This window comes from Stomoxys calcitrans, chromosome 3 (genome assembly GCF_963082655.1).
Source record: "Stomoxys calcitrans chromosome 3, idStoCalc2.1, whole genome shotgun sequence".
Taxonomy (NCBI): Eukaryota; Metazoa; Arthropoda; class Insecta; order Diptera; family Muscidae; genus Stomoxys; species Stomoxys calcitrans.
This window is the reverse complement of record NC_081554.1, coordinates 79761438-79778222: the sequence shown is the minus strand read 5'-3', so window position 1 is coordinate 79778222 and position 16785 is coordinate 79761438. Positions and strand designations below refer to the sequence as shown.

General features: G+C 39.9%; 1 protein-coding gene across 1 annotated transcript; it reads right to left on the bottom strand.

Annotated features, from left to right (window-relative positions):
* Nucleotides 1–15994: 15994 nt before the first annotated feature.
* LOC106092713 (thioredoxin-like protein 4A) lies at nt 15995–16749 on the bottom strand. Its single transcript, XM_013259625.2, has 2 exons — nt 16598–16749; nt 15995–16530 (listed from the first exon to the last, which is right to left on the bottom strand). The coding sequence occupies exons 1-2, from the start codon at nt 16673–16675 to the stop codon at nt 16180–16182; spliced, it is 429 nt and encodes a 142-aa protein (XP_013115079.1). The 5' UTR covers nt 16676–16749; the 3' UTR covers nt 15995–16179.
* Nucleotides 16750–16785: the final 36 nt, after the last annotated feature.

Here is a 16785-nt window from a genome sequence, read left to right as displayed (position 1 = left end):
ACCGATTCTCTAGAAAATCGGCAGGAAAGATTTTCTTATGACTCTCGACGTTACTGGTCCAATTTCATAGAAATGGTAGAAATGGGATAGCTCCCATATATATAGATATCGCCCGATTGTGACTACTATGGTAACTGCAAGCGCATTTATTGACAAATCTTGCCAAAATTGTGCACAACCCTTTCCACGATGCCTACAACAATATCTTTGGTCAAAATCGCTTCAGATTTAGATGTAGCTCCATATATATGTTCCTCAGATTTTGGCTGATTTGCAATAATGTTGTCATTTGTCAACCGTAGTTATTGCAGTTTGAACATATTTGCTCGTAATGTGATACGGATTATTTAATAATCCATCTGAAAACATCCGCCGAGATCCATCAAAATTGGTTCAGAATAAGATATAGATCCCATTTTGTACTCATAGGGTATTATACATTTGGCACCGCCCGACTTTTGCCTTCCCTTACTGGTTTCCTCTGGTTTTTTCTTAAAACATTTCAGAAACGTCTGCCCAATCGTCTGCTTTCCGTAATATAAAAACAAGTAAAAGCGTACGAAGTTCGGCCGGGCAGAATTTTGGGAACCCACCACTATATCTGCTATATCTACTTATATACCGAATGGAACCGTACTTGGCGCAGTTATTGAGAGTCATAACAGAAAATTATATGGAAAATTTCAGCCAAATTGGATAAAAATCGCGGCCTTTAAAGGCTCAAGAAGTCAAATCGGGAAATCGGTTTATGTGGGAGCTATATCATGTTCTTGACCAATTTAAACCGTGCTAAGCACAGTTGTTGGAAGTTGTTGTTCAGCCAATTCAGACAAAAATTGCAGCTTCCAGGGGCTCAGAAAATCAAATCGGAGATCGGTTTCTATGGAAGCTATATCAGGTTATAGACCGATTTGGACCATACCTCGCACAGTTGTTGGAACTAACAGAACACTATGTGCAAATTTTCAGCCAAATCGGACAAAAATTCTAGCTTCAATGGGATCAAGAAGTCAAATCGAAAGATCGGTTTATATGGGAGCTATATCCAAATCTGAACCGATATGGCTCATTTGCAATTCTCAACGACCTACATCAATATAAAGTATCTGTGCAAAATTTCAAGCGCCTAGATCTACACGTTCGACCGCTATCGTGATTTCGGCAGACGGACGGACGGACATGGTTAGTTCGAATCAGAACTTCGAGACGATCAGGAATATATACACTTTATGGGGTCCTAGATCAATATTTCGAGGTGTTACAAACGGAGTGACTAGATTAGTGTAAGCCCATCCTATGGTGGTGGGTATAACAAATATTCGCAAAGTTTTATACAAAAAAATTGGTATTGATAACACTTTTCATAATAATTGTGTTCGTTTTATTATACCCTCCAACATAGGATGGGGGTATACTAATTTCGCCATTCTGTTTGTAACTCCTCGAAATATTCATTTAAGTTAAGAATTTCAGGCTTTGCGAAAAACTTTTATTATTTCTGCCTATTTCTCTCTGTGCTTTTCGTTTTTTTTTTTTTTAAGTTGGCAAAGTGAAAAAATGCACAACAATCTCTGTTGACTAGAATTTAGAGAATAACATAACCGCTAGTGCAAATGATTTTTTTAGTCGACAAGTTAAACTTAACTATTTTTGTTATGAATTACAGAATTCTGGTGCAGGCCTTTCGGATTCAATAGAAGGAATGATATCGGCCTCTAAGTTGCCGACTTTTCCCGCTGGGTATAAGCTTAAAATTTTTCACAAATACTTGTGGGCCCTATTTGTAATTTTTGTTGTTTTTCGAGTCAAATGAGTATGGTAATATTTCTAAAGGGAAAACTTACCGCCTGAAATAGATAGGTTATCATATCCACATATACATTGTAACCACTGGTAGACGTTTCAGAAAGAGGTACGGCACATTCATCCATCGATATCATTATTTTGATAATGTTCACTCGATTTGGCCGAAATTTTGCACTGGAAAATCTGTGAAATCAAATCGAAATTTCACAACTTATGTAATATTGACAATATAATATTTTCTCTCAAAATTTGATGGCATTTGATTTTCGCAAAAATAATTTTGGAATATGTTTTTACATAAAAAATTTGTTTCTTAAAAAATTTAATCAATTTCTTAATATTTTTTTAATGACTCTTTATCGACATAATAATAAATCCCAATACATACTGAGTTCGCAAACTACTATCAAAACACATTATAAAACAAGTAAAAGCGTACTAAGTTTGTCCGGGCCGAATCGTATATACCCCCTTCACCATAGATCGCATTTGTAGAGTTCATTTCGCGGTATCTCTTTTTAGGCAAACAAAGGTTAAAAGAAAGTACACTAGTTGAATTGCATGTTGGAGACCATAGTAGAAGTCATTGTGTAAAATTTTAGCCAAATCGGATAAGAATTGCCCCCTATAGAGCTTCAAGAAGTCAAGATTAAAGATCGGTTTATATGACAGCTATATCAGGTTATGGACCGATTTCAACCATACTTAGCACAGTTGTTGTAAATCATAACAAAACACCTCATGCACAGTTAAGCCAAATCGGATAAGAATTGCGCTCTCTAGTGGCTCAAGAATTTAAAATCCAAGATCGATATATTTGGCAGCTATATCAAAACGCAGACCAATATGGCACATTTACAATCCCAACAGACCAACACTAATAAGAACTATTTGTGCCAAATTTCAAGCAGCTAACTTTACTCCTTCGAAAGTTAGCATACTTTCGACAGAAAGACGGACATGGCTAAACCAACATAAAATGTCATGACGATCAAGAATATATACTTTATTTCGAAAAGTTATAAACAGAATGACGAAATTAGTATACCACCATCCTATGGTGAAGAGTATAAAAATTGTAACGAAGAAATTGCAAACATTGGGATTAAGACCCAATCATCCGATTTAGGGTCTTAATCCCAAATATAGAGGATTTATTGCCCAATTTCGCTGAAATTTATGACTTTAACATGTATAAGCCCCCCTCTATAACAAAAATAAATATGAACGAGATCGGCCCGATCGGAAAGATATAGTTCAATAGGATATTAAATTGAACAATTGTGGTGGCCGTTTCGAACTTTAACCGTTTTTACTTATTTTACTTAAGACTTTAACCATCGTCGGTAGCGCAATACCTTTGTAATGGCAGTAAAATGAAATGGAATTGTTGTTGTTGTAGCAGTGTGTTGTACACTGGGCCGGCACCCCTTGCCGATAAATGACTTCATCGGGTCTATCCGCTACATATAACCGGCTGCCAAGGGATGGTAAATGGATTAGTAGTGCCCTACAGCTTTAGCTATTCAATCTGTGATTTTTTCTCAATGCTCTCTGAAAGTTCAATTTTCACCGCATTGTGTAGAAAATCGAATATAGACAGATTTTGACCATATTCGGTTTGAATATCTGGAGACCTATTACAACTCACTGTTCCAAATTTCAATGAAATCATAGGAGTGAGGTATACTAACATCGTCATTCCGTTTGTAACACATCGAAATATTGGTCTAAGACCCCATAAAGTATATATATTCTAGATCGCCATGATATTTTAAGTCGATCTACCCATGCCCGTCCGTATGTCCATCAGCCCATCTGACCGTCTACGGAAAGCACGCTAACCTTCGAAGAAGTAAAGCTTGGCGCTTGAAATTTTGCACCAATATTTCCTATTAGTCTAGGTCAGTTTTAAATTAGTCTAGGTCAGTTTCAGATTGTAAATTATTAGATATAGATATATAAACCGATCTTGGATCTTGACTTCTTGAATCCTCTAGCGAACGCAATTATTATCCGATTTGGCTGAAATTTCCAATTCTTTATCCAGAGGAGCCCGGCATTCTTGTTCAAGCGGAAAGGGAAGAGATTGGGCCTTCGATTGACTACTTGCAGACGGACAGATTGGACGTAAATAAGCACGTCAGTGGTATCCCGCCAGCACTGTCTGGGTTATTCTCATTGCTAAAGTTTTCAATATCGTTGAATTTCTTGGTCTAATTGAAACCAATGGGCTTTGATTTTACTTTTATTGTAAATAGAAAGCAAAATGCATATGTGGTGTGCTTGAAATGCATTGAGCAGGCTACGGAGATCGCGATTTTAAAGATGACCAACGCTTCATCACCAGTCCGTTAAGCCTAAAAAAGATTACATGCTTCCACCTACGCAACAATAAGTGAGATGTGCAATGCCAGAAGCATGTAAGGAGGCATGCTCCCTAAACATTTTTGATCGCCAAACAATCTTTCGCAAATCTTCTAGATCTAAATGAAGGTTATGATCGTCTAAGAATCGTAGACGATCCCCCAGTAATGAGGAGGTGTGTCCTCAAGGCGACTCTTCTGGAAGAGTATTCCGCGAATTTTCCATATGAGCTGCTAACGAGTAAGTCAGAAGAGTCTTGGACGATTTGAGAATCGCGCAAGAATCATGTGGACGAGTAACGTATTAATGTTTTGGAAGATTTATAAAAGACTCTTCTAGTAGAGTTGCGCATTACTAGCCTGGACGAGTAACAAATAAGTGTTTTGGAATATTTATAAAATATTGTTCTAATAGTTGCGCGTTATTCGCTTAGAAGATCTTAAATTGCATATTAAGATTAGTCGTTCATCGAAAACGTAACAACTATGAAAAAACTTAAAAAAAAATTGTTAATCATTATATTCGTCATGATAAGTACCAATGAAAATAAAAGCAATCGCGAAAAGTTAACTCAGGCGATTCATTAGCAAATCTTCTGGACGATTATAACGCAATGGTTTTCGTAATAATCGTCGCGAATAGTTGCTAAAACTTCCGCACACGCAATGGATTGTCTAATGATAACCGAGAAGAGTGTTTCACGAGACATACAGACGATTACAACACAATGGGTTGTAAGAAAATCGTCGCGAAGAGATGATAACACATCCGCAGACGCAATGGATAGCCCTATGATATCGTAGAAGAGTGTTTCGCGACTCAGGGTATTATATTATAAATTCGGGTATTATATTATAAATATATAAAAATATATGTACATGAAAGCTATATCTAAATCTGAACCGACTTTCAAACAGATCGTTTGAAAATTGTTGTTACTACGGCCATATATGTGCAAATTCGGCGATAAATATGTATGGGTGCTACATCCAAATTTGAACCGACATTATTAAGGTATTAAGGATTAGAATATTTATTTGATATCCAATTGTAGGACCAAGTGTTTGGGGGTCCCTAAATCGGACATATAGACCAACCATAGCAATATGGGACTCAAATGGAAGATATTTGCGAGTAGAATACGAATCTGATATTCAAATGTGGAACCAAGTTTCTGGGGTTCCTCCCCTTCCCCAAAACACCCCCAAATAGGACTTATTTACTGACCATGGCAATATGGGTCTCAAACAAAAGGTATTTGAGTGTAGAATACGAATCTGATATCCAAATGTTAAACCAAGTGTTTGGGAGGCGCCCCTATCCCAAAATAACCCCCAAACAGGACAAATTTACGACCATAGCAATATGGGTCTCAAACTAAAGTTCTTTGGGAGTACAGCGCGAGTCTGATATCAATATTCAGGAAAATGTGTATATGGGGCCACCCCACCTCCACAACACCACCCAAATAGTAAGTATTTTGTGACTATTGCAATATGGGGCTCAATTAAGAGGTATTTTAAAGTAGAACACGAATCTGATACATATTTCAGAGCCATGTCACTGAATGCCGCCCCAAAACACCCTAAACCGAACATGTCTGACGACTATGGAAATATGGGGCTCACATGAAAAGTATTTGGGAGTAGACCACGAATATGAAGTCAACATTTGGGACCAACTGTCTAGGGGACGTCTCACCCCTATAACAACGCCCAAATAGGACATATTTGCTCGCCATGACAATTTGGGTCTTAAAGAGAGTGCAGCTCGATATTAATAGTTTTTAGGGCCCATACCCCAAACTGCTGACTCTTACCAGAAGGGATTTAAATAAAAGGTATTTGAGATAATAAAACGAATTTAGTATCCAATTTTGAGGCCAATGGCAACATGGGGTTCAAATAAATGATATTTGAGAGTAGAGCACGATGCTGATTTATTTTCAGGGCTAAGTGTTTGGGGGACCACACCACTCCCCAAAGCACACTTAAATCGGACATATTTACCGACCAGGTCAGTGTGGGGCTCAAATGAAAGGTATCGAGGAGTAGAACATGAAATTGATATCCACTTTCAGGAATTATTGTCTGGGGGTCTACGCCTTCCCCTCCATCGCAATATGGGGCTTAAATAAACATATTCGCCGCCCCTTCCCCAAAATACCCCACAAAGAGTACAAATTTACCAATTTGTGGCTCAAATGATACCTTTCATTAAGATTAGAAAACTAATTGGATAAACAACTTTGGGGCCAAGTGTTGGCGGGACGCCTCATCTCATAAACTCCCCTTAAACCAGGGGGCTTTAATAAATAGTATGGTATATTAGAGTAGGGCTGAGTGTCTGGGGGATCACCTCACCTCCGAAAAACCCGCTAAATCAGACAATCAAATGCAAGTCATTTAGGAGTGGAGCACGAAATTCATACCCACTTTCAGGACCACATTTCTGTTCCCTTCTCCCTTCAAACAGGCCATGTTTGCCTACTATGGCAATAAATAATAGGTATTTGATAGTAGAAAACTAATATCCAATTTTGAGGCCAAGGGCAAACCAAAGGCAATTCGGGCTCAAATCTGATATCTGTTTTATGGCCAAAGGGACGGAGAAGGGTATGAATCTGATATCCACTTCCGATGCAAAGGGTTTGGCTACTATAATTCATTACCAAAACTAAGAAATAGATCTAACATCCAAACTTTAATAGATGGACCCTTGCTTTATCCTTTTTTCAAAAACGCCAGGTCTCGGAGATGGGTGGGGCAATTTAAACGAAATTAATTTGTTTGTAATAACTTAAAAACTGGAATTTGGTAACCTTATTTAGGGTGGGATATCTAGGGGACCACGACACCTCCAAAACCGCCAAATGGAAATATAAAATAAATAGAGCACGAATCTAAAAATATTCCCATACTGGATGTATTTACCGACCATAGCAATATAAGGGTTAAATGAGAGGTGTTTGGGAATGGAGTACGAAAATGATATCCACATTTGGGCAAACTATCTGAAAGGCCGTACCAGCACTCCAAAACAGGAATTATTTCCTGACAGTGCAGTGACTGCTAGTCCAGCTAGTCCAAAAATGAAATGAAACAACCAAAGTAAAAAGTAGCCCAAAGACAGTTTTGATTATCCTTTTTTTTATACCCACCACCGAACGATGGGGGTATATTAATTTCTTCATTCCGTTTGCAACACATCGAAATATCCAATTCCGACCCTATAAAATATATATATTCTTGATCAGAGTAAAAATCTAAGACGATCAAGCCATGTCCGTCCATCTGTCAGCCCGTCTGTCTGTTGAAATCACGCTGCAGTCTTTAAAAATAGAGATATTGAGCTGAAATTTTGCATAGATTCTTTCATCGTCTATAAGCAGATTAAGTTCGAAGATGGGCTATATCGGACTATATCTTGATATAGCCCCCATATAGACCGATCCGCCGGTTTAGGGCCTTTGGCCCATAAAAACCACATTTATTATCCGATTTTGCTGAAATTTGGGACAGTGAGTTGTGTTAGGCCCTTCGACATCCTTCTTCAATTTGGCCCAGATCGGTTCAGATTTGGATATAGCCGCCATATAGACCGATCTCTCGATTTGAGGTTTTGGGCCCATAAAAGGAGCATTTATTGCCCGATTTCGCCGAAATTTGGGATAGTGAGTTGTGTTAGACTCTTCGACATTCTTCTTCAATTTGGTTCAGATCGGTCCAGATTTGGATATAGCTGCCATAGACACCGATCTCTCGATTTAAAGATTTGAGGTCATAAAAGGCACATTTATTGTCCGATTTCGCCGAAATTTGGGACAGTGAGTTGTGTTAGGCTCTTCGACATTTTTCTGAAACTTGGCCCAAATCGGTCCATATTTGGATATAGCTGCCATATAGACCGATATCTCGATTTTAAGTCTTGGCCCCATAAAAGGCGCATTTATAATCCGATTTCACTGAAATTTGAAACAGTGACTTATGTTAGACTTTTCGACATCCGTGTCGTATATGGTTCTGATCGGTTTGTTTTTAGATATAGCTACTTAAAAGACCAATATTTTTTATACACAATTGAACAATGACTTGTACTTATAAGTATTTGATGCAAAGCGGAACATATTTCAATATAGCTGCTATCGGGCATAAGGTATGCATTTTTCACCGGATTTTGACGAAAGGTGGTTTACATATATACCCGAGGTGGTGGTTATCCAAAGTTCGACCCGGACGAACTTAACTTCTTTTTACTATATTTTTTTTTGTTGAGTTTTATACCAGTATTCATATATGGTCCTAGGGGTGTAGGAGAAAAGTGGTCCTCCGCAACATATCCACTCTTAATGAGACAAGGACAAAATCGAGTATTATTCGCTGGGCCGCTCAGGGTTTAACGAGCGCCTCTGAAGTATAGTCGGTTACCCTGACTGCATATCAATAGCCACGTCGTCGTGTAACACCTTGACATGAGTGGAATACTTTTATGGTAGAGTAAAGCTTCCTCCTCTCCCAGGAACTGAGACTTGAATCGCAAAGCACTAATTGATATGGAATGTCTACGAGGAAACATATAGCGGTAGAACCAAACTTTTAAGCAATTACAGTTTTAAAAAAATGCAAAATTGAAGACTAAGTGGATTTGTTTTGACCGAAAACTGAAAATAATATGTATTATCATTCGAGCAAAACGAACTTCTCTGATCACAGATGATAACACCAATTGTTACAAGCCCTTGTATTTCAAGTTCAACGAATAAATATGCATAAATCATACAACAGTATTGAGTTAAGCATTTATTATAGTTAAAACAAAAAAGTATATCGGAAATTCTCTTTAATTTTGTTAATTTTAACAAATAAAGAAAACTTTAATATAACACCACACAACATTTGTTATGTTTAACACATATTTTTATTTAGTAAACTCCACTTATAATCATCTTATTAAGACATTTTTGTTTTATTAGAATTTAAGGGAGAATTGTAATAAATCAAAGAACTTAAATCCAGAAAACAAAAACAAAAACGAAATAGTTTAAATGAGATAGCCCCCAAAATATTGATTTGTATAAAAAAAATAACTAATCAAAATCAATACTGTGTAACTAAAGCCAAAGTGGACAACATAACACAAAGCATCCACACGAACTTATACAAAAACAAACTCTATATAAGGAAAACACAAACCAAATTCGAGTACCTACCTTCATCATCTTAGTTTTGTCAATGTGGATATTATGAATAGTTGCAAAAACACACCTACCTACCAACCCCGAAAATAACCTTACTCATAAATTCTCCTAAATAATTACAAGCCATATAAGTTCAGCAGAAGCCATCAGCATACCGATGAGTTGTTGAGTGAATCCTTAGTTCAATGTTAATCAAAAGTAACATGAGGATATACAAAGACTCCACATGACAAACACACAACAGGATTAAGAAACCATGTTTGTTTGTTTTTGAAAATAAATCAGAAATCATCAACCAAAAAACCAAAACACAAAAAAGAGAAATTACTGTAAATGTTAGAAAAATTTAATAAAGAAAGAAAATCATTAAGTAATATGTGAGAAAAATCAATAGTCGTTAGTTTTATTTAAAATCGGTGGGCGGAATGAGTTCAAAAAAAGGGGCGGAACTTTGGATACACACCATTATTATATTGCTTACAAGCCACCAAAAGTATTGGGTTGCCCAAAAAGTAATTGCGGATTTTTCATATAGTAGGCGTTGACAAATTTTTTCACAGCTTGTGACTCTGTAATTGCATTCTTTCTTCTGTCAGTTATCAGCTGCTATTTTTAGCTAGCTTTAGAAAAAAGTGTAAAAAAAGTATATTTGATTAAAGTTCATTCTAAGTTTTATTAAAAATGCATTTACTTTCTTTTAAAAAATCCGCAATTACTTTTTGGGCAACCCAGTTTTTGTAAGTTTAATTAAAAAGATATTTATTAGTGATGGAATTCTATATTTGGCTGAAAAATCACAACCGACTATTGTTGGCGAACTCAAACACATCAAAGTGAACATGCACCATAGATACGTAGTTTGCTGGTAGAATGCTATAGACTTGTCGAAATGTCGGAGGTATGGGTCTATTAAATCTCACTTCATATCGTAGGGTATGATATATAAGGCTACATTGGACATATTACGAAAGAAGACGTATAGGATCTTAGATCAATTTTTAATTCAAATATTTTTCTTTCTAAACTTTTTTGGTTGTTTTGGGTAAAGGTCATAAAACCATAATAATAACTAAGTAAGCAATCCCATGGCAGTCGGTTATATGTACCGGATTGACCCGATGAATTCCTTCATCGGCAAGGGCTGCGGCCTCAGAGTACTACACACTGCTACTACAACAACAACAATAACTAAGTAAAAGCGTGCTAAGTTCAGCTGGGCCGAAATTTGGGAACCCACCACCATGGATTCTGTTAATTGCGGCTTTCAGGGTCTAAAGATGTCAAATCGGAGGGCTATATCAGGACCGTTTTTTGGCATTGTTGTTGCAAGTTGTAATAGAACACCACATGGAAAATGTTAGCCAAATTGGACAAAAATTGCGGCTTGTAAGGACTCAAGAAGTCAAATTAGGAGATCGGTTTATATGGGAGCTATATCAGGTTATATACCGATTTAGACCGAACTTGGCACAGTTGTTGAGAGTCATAACAGAACACTATGTGCAAAATTTTAGCCAAATTGGATGAAAATTGCGGCTTGTAAGAGCTCAAGAATTCAAATCGGGAGATCGGCTTTTATGGGAGCTATATAAGGTTCTTTACCGATTTAAATCGCACTTGGCACAGTTGATGGAAGTCATAACAGAACACTATGTGCAAAATTTCAGCCAAATCCGACAAAAATTACAGCTTTCAAGGACTCAAGAAGTCAAGTCGGGAAATCGGTTAATGTGGGAGCTATATCAGGTTATAGACCGATTGGGACCGTACTTGACACAGTTGTTGAAAGTTATAACAGAACACTATTTGCGAAATGTCAGCTAAATCGGGCTAATACTGCGGCTTGCAAGGGCTCAAGAATTCAAATCGGGCGATCGGTTTATATGGGAGCTATGTCAGGTTATGAACCGATTTCGAGGGTACTTGGCACAGTTGATGGAAGTCATAACAGAACACTATGTGCAAAATTTCAGCCAAATCCGACAAAAATTGCGGCTTCCAAGGGCTCAAGAAATCAAATCGGGAAATCGATTAATGTGGGAACTATATCATGTTATAGACCGATTGGGACCGTACTTGACACAGTTGTTGAAAGTCGTAACAAAACACTACATGCTCAATTTCAGCCAAATCGGACAAAAATTGCGGCTTGTAAGGACTCAAGAATTCAAATCGCGAGATCGGTTTATATGGGAGCTATGTCAGGTTATACACCGATGTGGGGGGTACTTGGCACAGTTGATGGAAGTCATAACAGAACACTATGTGCAAAATTTCAGCCAAATCCGACAAAAATTGCAGCTTCCAAGTGCTCAAGGAGTCAAATCGGGAAATCGGTTAATGTGGGAGCTATATCAGGTTATAGACCGACTGGGACCGTACTTGACACAGTTGTTGAAAGTCGTAACAGAACACTATCTGCGAAATGTCAGCTAAATCGGGCTAATACTGCGGCTTGCAAGGGCTCAAGAAGTCAAATCGGGAAATCAGTTTATATGGGAGCTACAATCAGGTTATAGACCTATTGGGAGCGTACTTGACACAGTTGTTGAAAGTCGTAACAAAACACCACATACTCAATTTCAGCCAAATCTGACAAAAATTGCTGCTTGCAAGGGCTCAAGAAGTCAAATCGGTAGAAAACTTCGAAAACTTTCAACCAAATCGGACAAAAATTGTGGCTTCCAGGCGCTTAAGAAGTCAAATCGGGAGATCGGATTATATGGGAGCAATATCTAAATCTGAACCGATAAGGCCCATTTGCAATCCTCAACGACCTACATCAATCCCATGGCAGCCGGTTGTATGCACCGGATTGACCCGATAGAACCCTCATCGGCAAGGGCTGCCGCCTCAGTGTACGTGTTCGTCTTTTTTCGTCATGGGAGAGGCACATCCCGGAGTGTCTTCTCCTCAAGATTTTGTTCCGTGCCGAGATTGAAAAGAACCCCGGACCCCGGTTCTGTTTGGTTTGCCAGAACCGCCTCCATCATCGGTCGGTATCGGTAAGGTGTAACCAGTGCATGGAGTGGGTACATTTCCGATCTTGCTCTGTCCTCACTTCACTACGGGAGTATAGTCATACTGGTTATGTCGCAAGGTGCTGTGCGAACATAGCCGGCAGTGGTTCACGCGTCGTCGTCGTCGCCTTCTGCATCCTCGTCGTCGGACTATGTGAAGGTGGGGAATTGGCCTTCGTAATACACCATTACGTGCTATCTAGACCTATCTCGTCTGCGCATGGCGCTAGTGACCCCTACATGGAGTGCATGGGGATAGCAGTCAGGTCCTGTACTGCCGAGATAGAGCTATACAACGTGTACATACCGCCGGTTGGTAGCTGTGTCCTGATTAATGGCCAAGCTTACAACCCCGACATATGTGGGTTACTATCTGGCCATAATCGTCTGGTTCTAGGGGACTTTAATGCACATCACACTTCATGGCATTCTCCTCTAGGTAACGACCAGCGTGGCATAGCTTTGGCAGAGCAGATTGAAAGTTCCACGTTTTGCACTGCGAATGAGGATGCCTCTACTAGGATTACGAGGAGGTGCAGCAGCTCGCCAGACAACTCCATTGCATCCCCTGATCCCCTAGCAAGCCATCATCTCTTTGGGGTCAGACCACCTCCCCATAATTCTCACCATCAACCGACCACCCGTCTTCATGACCTCTGATCGCCGGACGTGAATCAATCATAGGAAGGCCGATTGGGCTGGCATCAGAGAGTATACCAATCGCCGCTTCAGTGAACTGCCACAAGCGGGGGTTGTGGCTGGAACACTTGGAGCAATGTAACTTAGGCACCGGTATTGGCAAACTGTGGTCTACTGTTAAGTCACTCTCGAACCCCGGTAGACGGGATGACAGAACCTTAGTCACTTTTGGCGAAAAAACCGTGACTGATCCAAAGATATGCGCCAGGTTGTTCAACCGTCAATTTATTGTGCATCCCGAGAGTGACAGGGCAAGGAGGAGAGCCATTCGCCGTATTCGTGGTCTCCGACCCGATGAACAGCCATCACAATTTACCGTGGGCGAAGTTACGAATGTCATCCGTTGCGCCAAATCATATAAGGCGTTGGGGCCCGACGGAATCCCTACATTGATGTTGAAGAATCTGGATTCATCTGGAGTTGAATACCTTACTAATGTCCTCAAACTGTCATTGAACACTCTTATAGTTCCCGATGTCTGGAAAATTGGCAGAGTGATCCCGCTACTGAAGCCTGGAAAGGACCCGAGTTTGGAGGAGTCGTACAGACCGATCTTCCTTCTCTCACCAGTGGCAAAGACGCTGGAGGCGTTACTCCTCCCGAGCCTCGTAGGAGAATTTCCATTCGCCGAGCAGCATCAACATAGATTTCGAAGACTGCATAGCACAACAACAGCTTTGCATGCCATTACTGCACACATTTGCCGTGGCTTCAATCAGCCCAGGCCATGTGATACGACGGTCCTCGTGGCACTGGACCTATCGAAGGCATTCGACACGGTCAGCCATGCCAAATTATTTGAGGACATCGCCAACACATCCCTCCAGCCAGGCCTGAAACGATGGGTCGCGAATTATCTGTGTGGCCGCCAGTCATTTGTGGAATTTAGGGATAAGAAGTCGAAACATTGTAGATTGAAACAGAGAGTTCCCCAAGGCGGGGTGATATCTCCGGCTCTGTTTAACCTCTACCTATCCTCCATCCCACCCCCTCCAGACGGCATAGAGATCGTATCATATCCGGACGATTGTACGATCATGGCATCAGGCCCCCCACCCATTGTTGACATCTGCGATAGGTTGAACGTCTACCTCAACGAACTTGCCTCATATTTCGCTGCAAGAAATCTGAAGATATCCGCCACCAAATCTTCAGCCACACTGTTCACTACAAATACGCGTGAGGTAAATACTGAGCTGACTGTGATGGTCGATGGAGAAATGATTCCGACCATCAAGTGTCCCAAAACACTTGGCGTCACATTTGACAGCTCTTACACATTTCCCCACATGCCACAGCAATTTGCGATAACGTCAAAAGTAGAAAAAAGGTCCTCAAGTCACTTGCTGGCAGTACTTGGGGTGCAGACAAAGAAACCTTGTTGACCATGTACAAAGCAATTGGCCGAACTGTGACGGGCTGTCTGGGCTGTTATCGCAGAGACCATCCAAATCATCATCTTGTGGATAGATATCCAACTCCCAGAAGCCTTAAGGTAGATCTACAAGATCTAGAGCGTGAGGTTGAGCGCTACAAGAGAGAACCTCTAGATCAAGCGGCATATCAGGCAGGTCTAGACAACATTCACGCAGACACGGTAGCAGATGAGGTAAATGCCTACCGGGTGAATGTAGTCCTTGGAGAACGACCGCGTCCCATTGCACTTGAAGAAACCGACCTCCCCCGGCAAACCAGAGTAGTTCTGGCTCAATTATGTTCCGGCAGATGCAGCCGCCTCAATTCCCACAGAGCTAGGATTGATGCCGACCTGCAAGATGTATGTCTCAATTGTAACCAGGGATCGCGCGATACACGTCAACTGTTTAACTACCCAGCCAGACACACTCGACTCAAACCCAGATCCCTGTGGACGCACCCCATCTTAGTCGCAGAGTTCCTGGGTCTTGACATTCAACAGAATCAAGCAAACGAAAGATAGAACACAATAAACTGCTACAACAACAACAACAACTCTCTATCCTATGGTGGTGAGTATAAGTGATTAAATCTAAATCGAGTTTTTTTTTTTGGCACCTTTAAATAACCAAAGGCCATCCCGCGGCTATCGGAACGAGCTTACTCGCCTACAGGAGCTTGACGAGAATCGCCACCTCCACTTCAAAATGTGGCTACAACAACAACAATCCCTCGATGTTAATGCATACCGCGAATGTGTACGTCTTGGCATCAACAGATTTTTCTATTTTATGCACATCCTCGTGCAGGGCAGTCTGCATCGACCTTCGCTTGACATAGATATGCTGTTTGTGTTTGAGCAGTTGTCTGAATGTCCTACTCTTTATCATGGTATCTACAACGCTTTCCTTGATTTTAAGTAGAAAAGGCGGAGTAAATGCAACTGCAGTCAGATCATAATAATCTCAGCTTCTATATAGAATATATCCCATCATCCAATCAGATATCCTTTTGCAGTTATGAGGAAAACCAGATTTCTGCCCAGCATGCTATGCAGAATCCCACAAAACCTCTCGTTTATCGTCGTTTCTGCTACGATGGGTTTTAATACCGGCCACAACAACAACAACCAATCCTTCATGGTACTCACAGAACTTAAAGAAGCCTTAAAGTAGGTTTATTTGACAATTCTAGAATGGAAGTCTGTCAAATAATCCTATTTCAAATCTACATAAAGTTTGGTTAATGCAAATTGGAGATTTTGCCCATGAACATTTCATTAAGGAACAGGACAAACTTCTCACACATCAATGAGTGGTGTCCGATTCAAGTTTAAACTCAATGATAAGGGCCCTCCTTTTTATATCCGAATCCGAACGGGATGCCGCAGTGCGATATCTCTTTGGGGAGAAATTTCTATGTTTTCGCCAGAAATCAGAGAAAATACCAGTGTAAATATATTCCACAAGAAATGACAACCAGCACGGTGTTATTTTCTTACGCGAGATATGCAAACAGGTTGTTTCCTTGCATATATTATAAATACTATTTATTCGATCAGTGCAGCAAGTTGGCAAACTAAAGTTATCATTAAAATATAGTTTCTAAAAAGACGCACTAGTAAAGTATGCTTATTTCAAACTTACAATTAAATCTTATATTCCCGCCGTCTTCTTAATATCTATATTTGGTTGAGTAATCTTTCGGAGATACCACCAAACCACGGCCTTTACGTGCACCCCTGTATACAGTTTCAACTATGTCAATCATTTCTTGTTTATCCTCCAGGGGCCAATTGATTTTGTTATTATTACCCGTTCCCAAATCAATCATAATGTGTTTGTTGCGGAAAAAGAACATCACAGTGCACGGATCATACAATTCGTACATTTTGTTGAAATCAGGAACTTCCGTTATGTCCACCAAATAAATGACGGCAAAGTTTTTCACTTTCTCAGCTATGCTGTACATAACTTCATCCATTTTCATGCAAGCGGGATCCCAATCGTGGCCAAAACGTATAACCTGCAGCGAACAACCAATGGAAAACTCGAGGTAAATTGAGAAACATAAACAAACCACGAACGCTTACCACAACTCGGTCTTCCTCCGATAGAATGGCCTGGTCCACCTGCCATCCATTGTGTAAATGTGGAAGCATATAAGACATGATGAATGTGTGTTAATTTAATAGATTCTTAGATACTAGTTGAATAAAAGAATTGCTTGCAATCTCAAATATGGCAAACGTTTCATAACAGCTGATTACTTATGTCAATT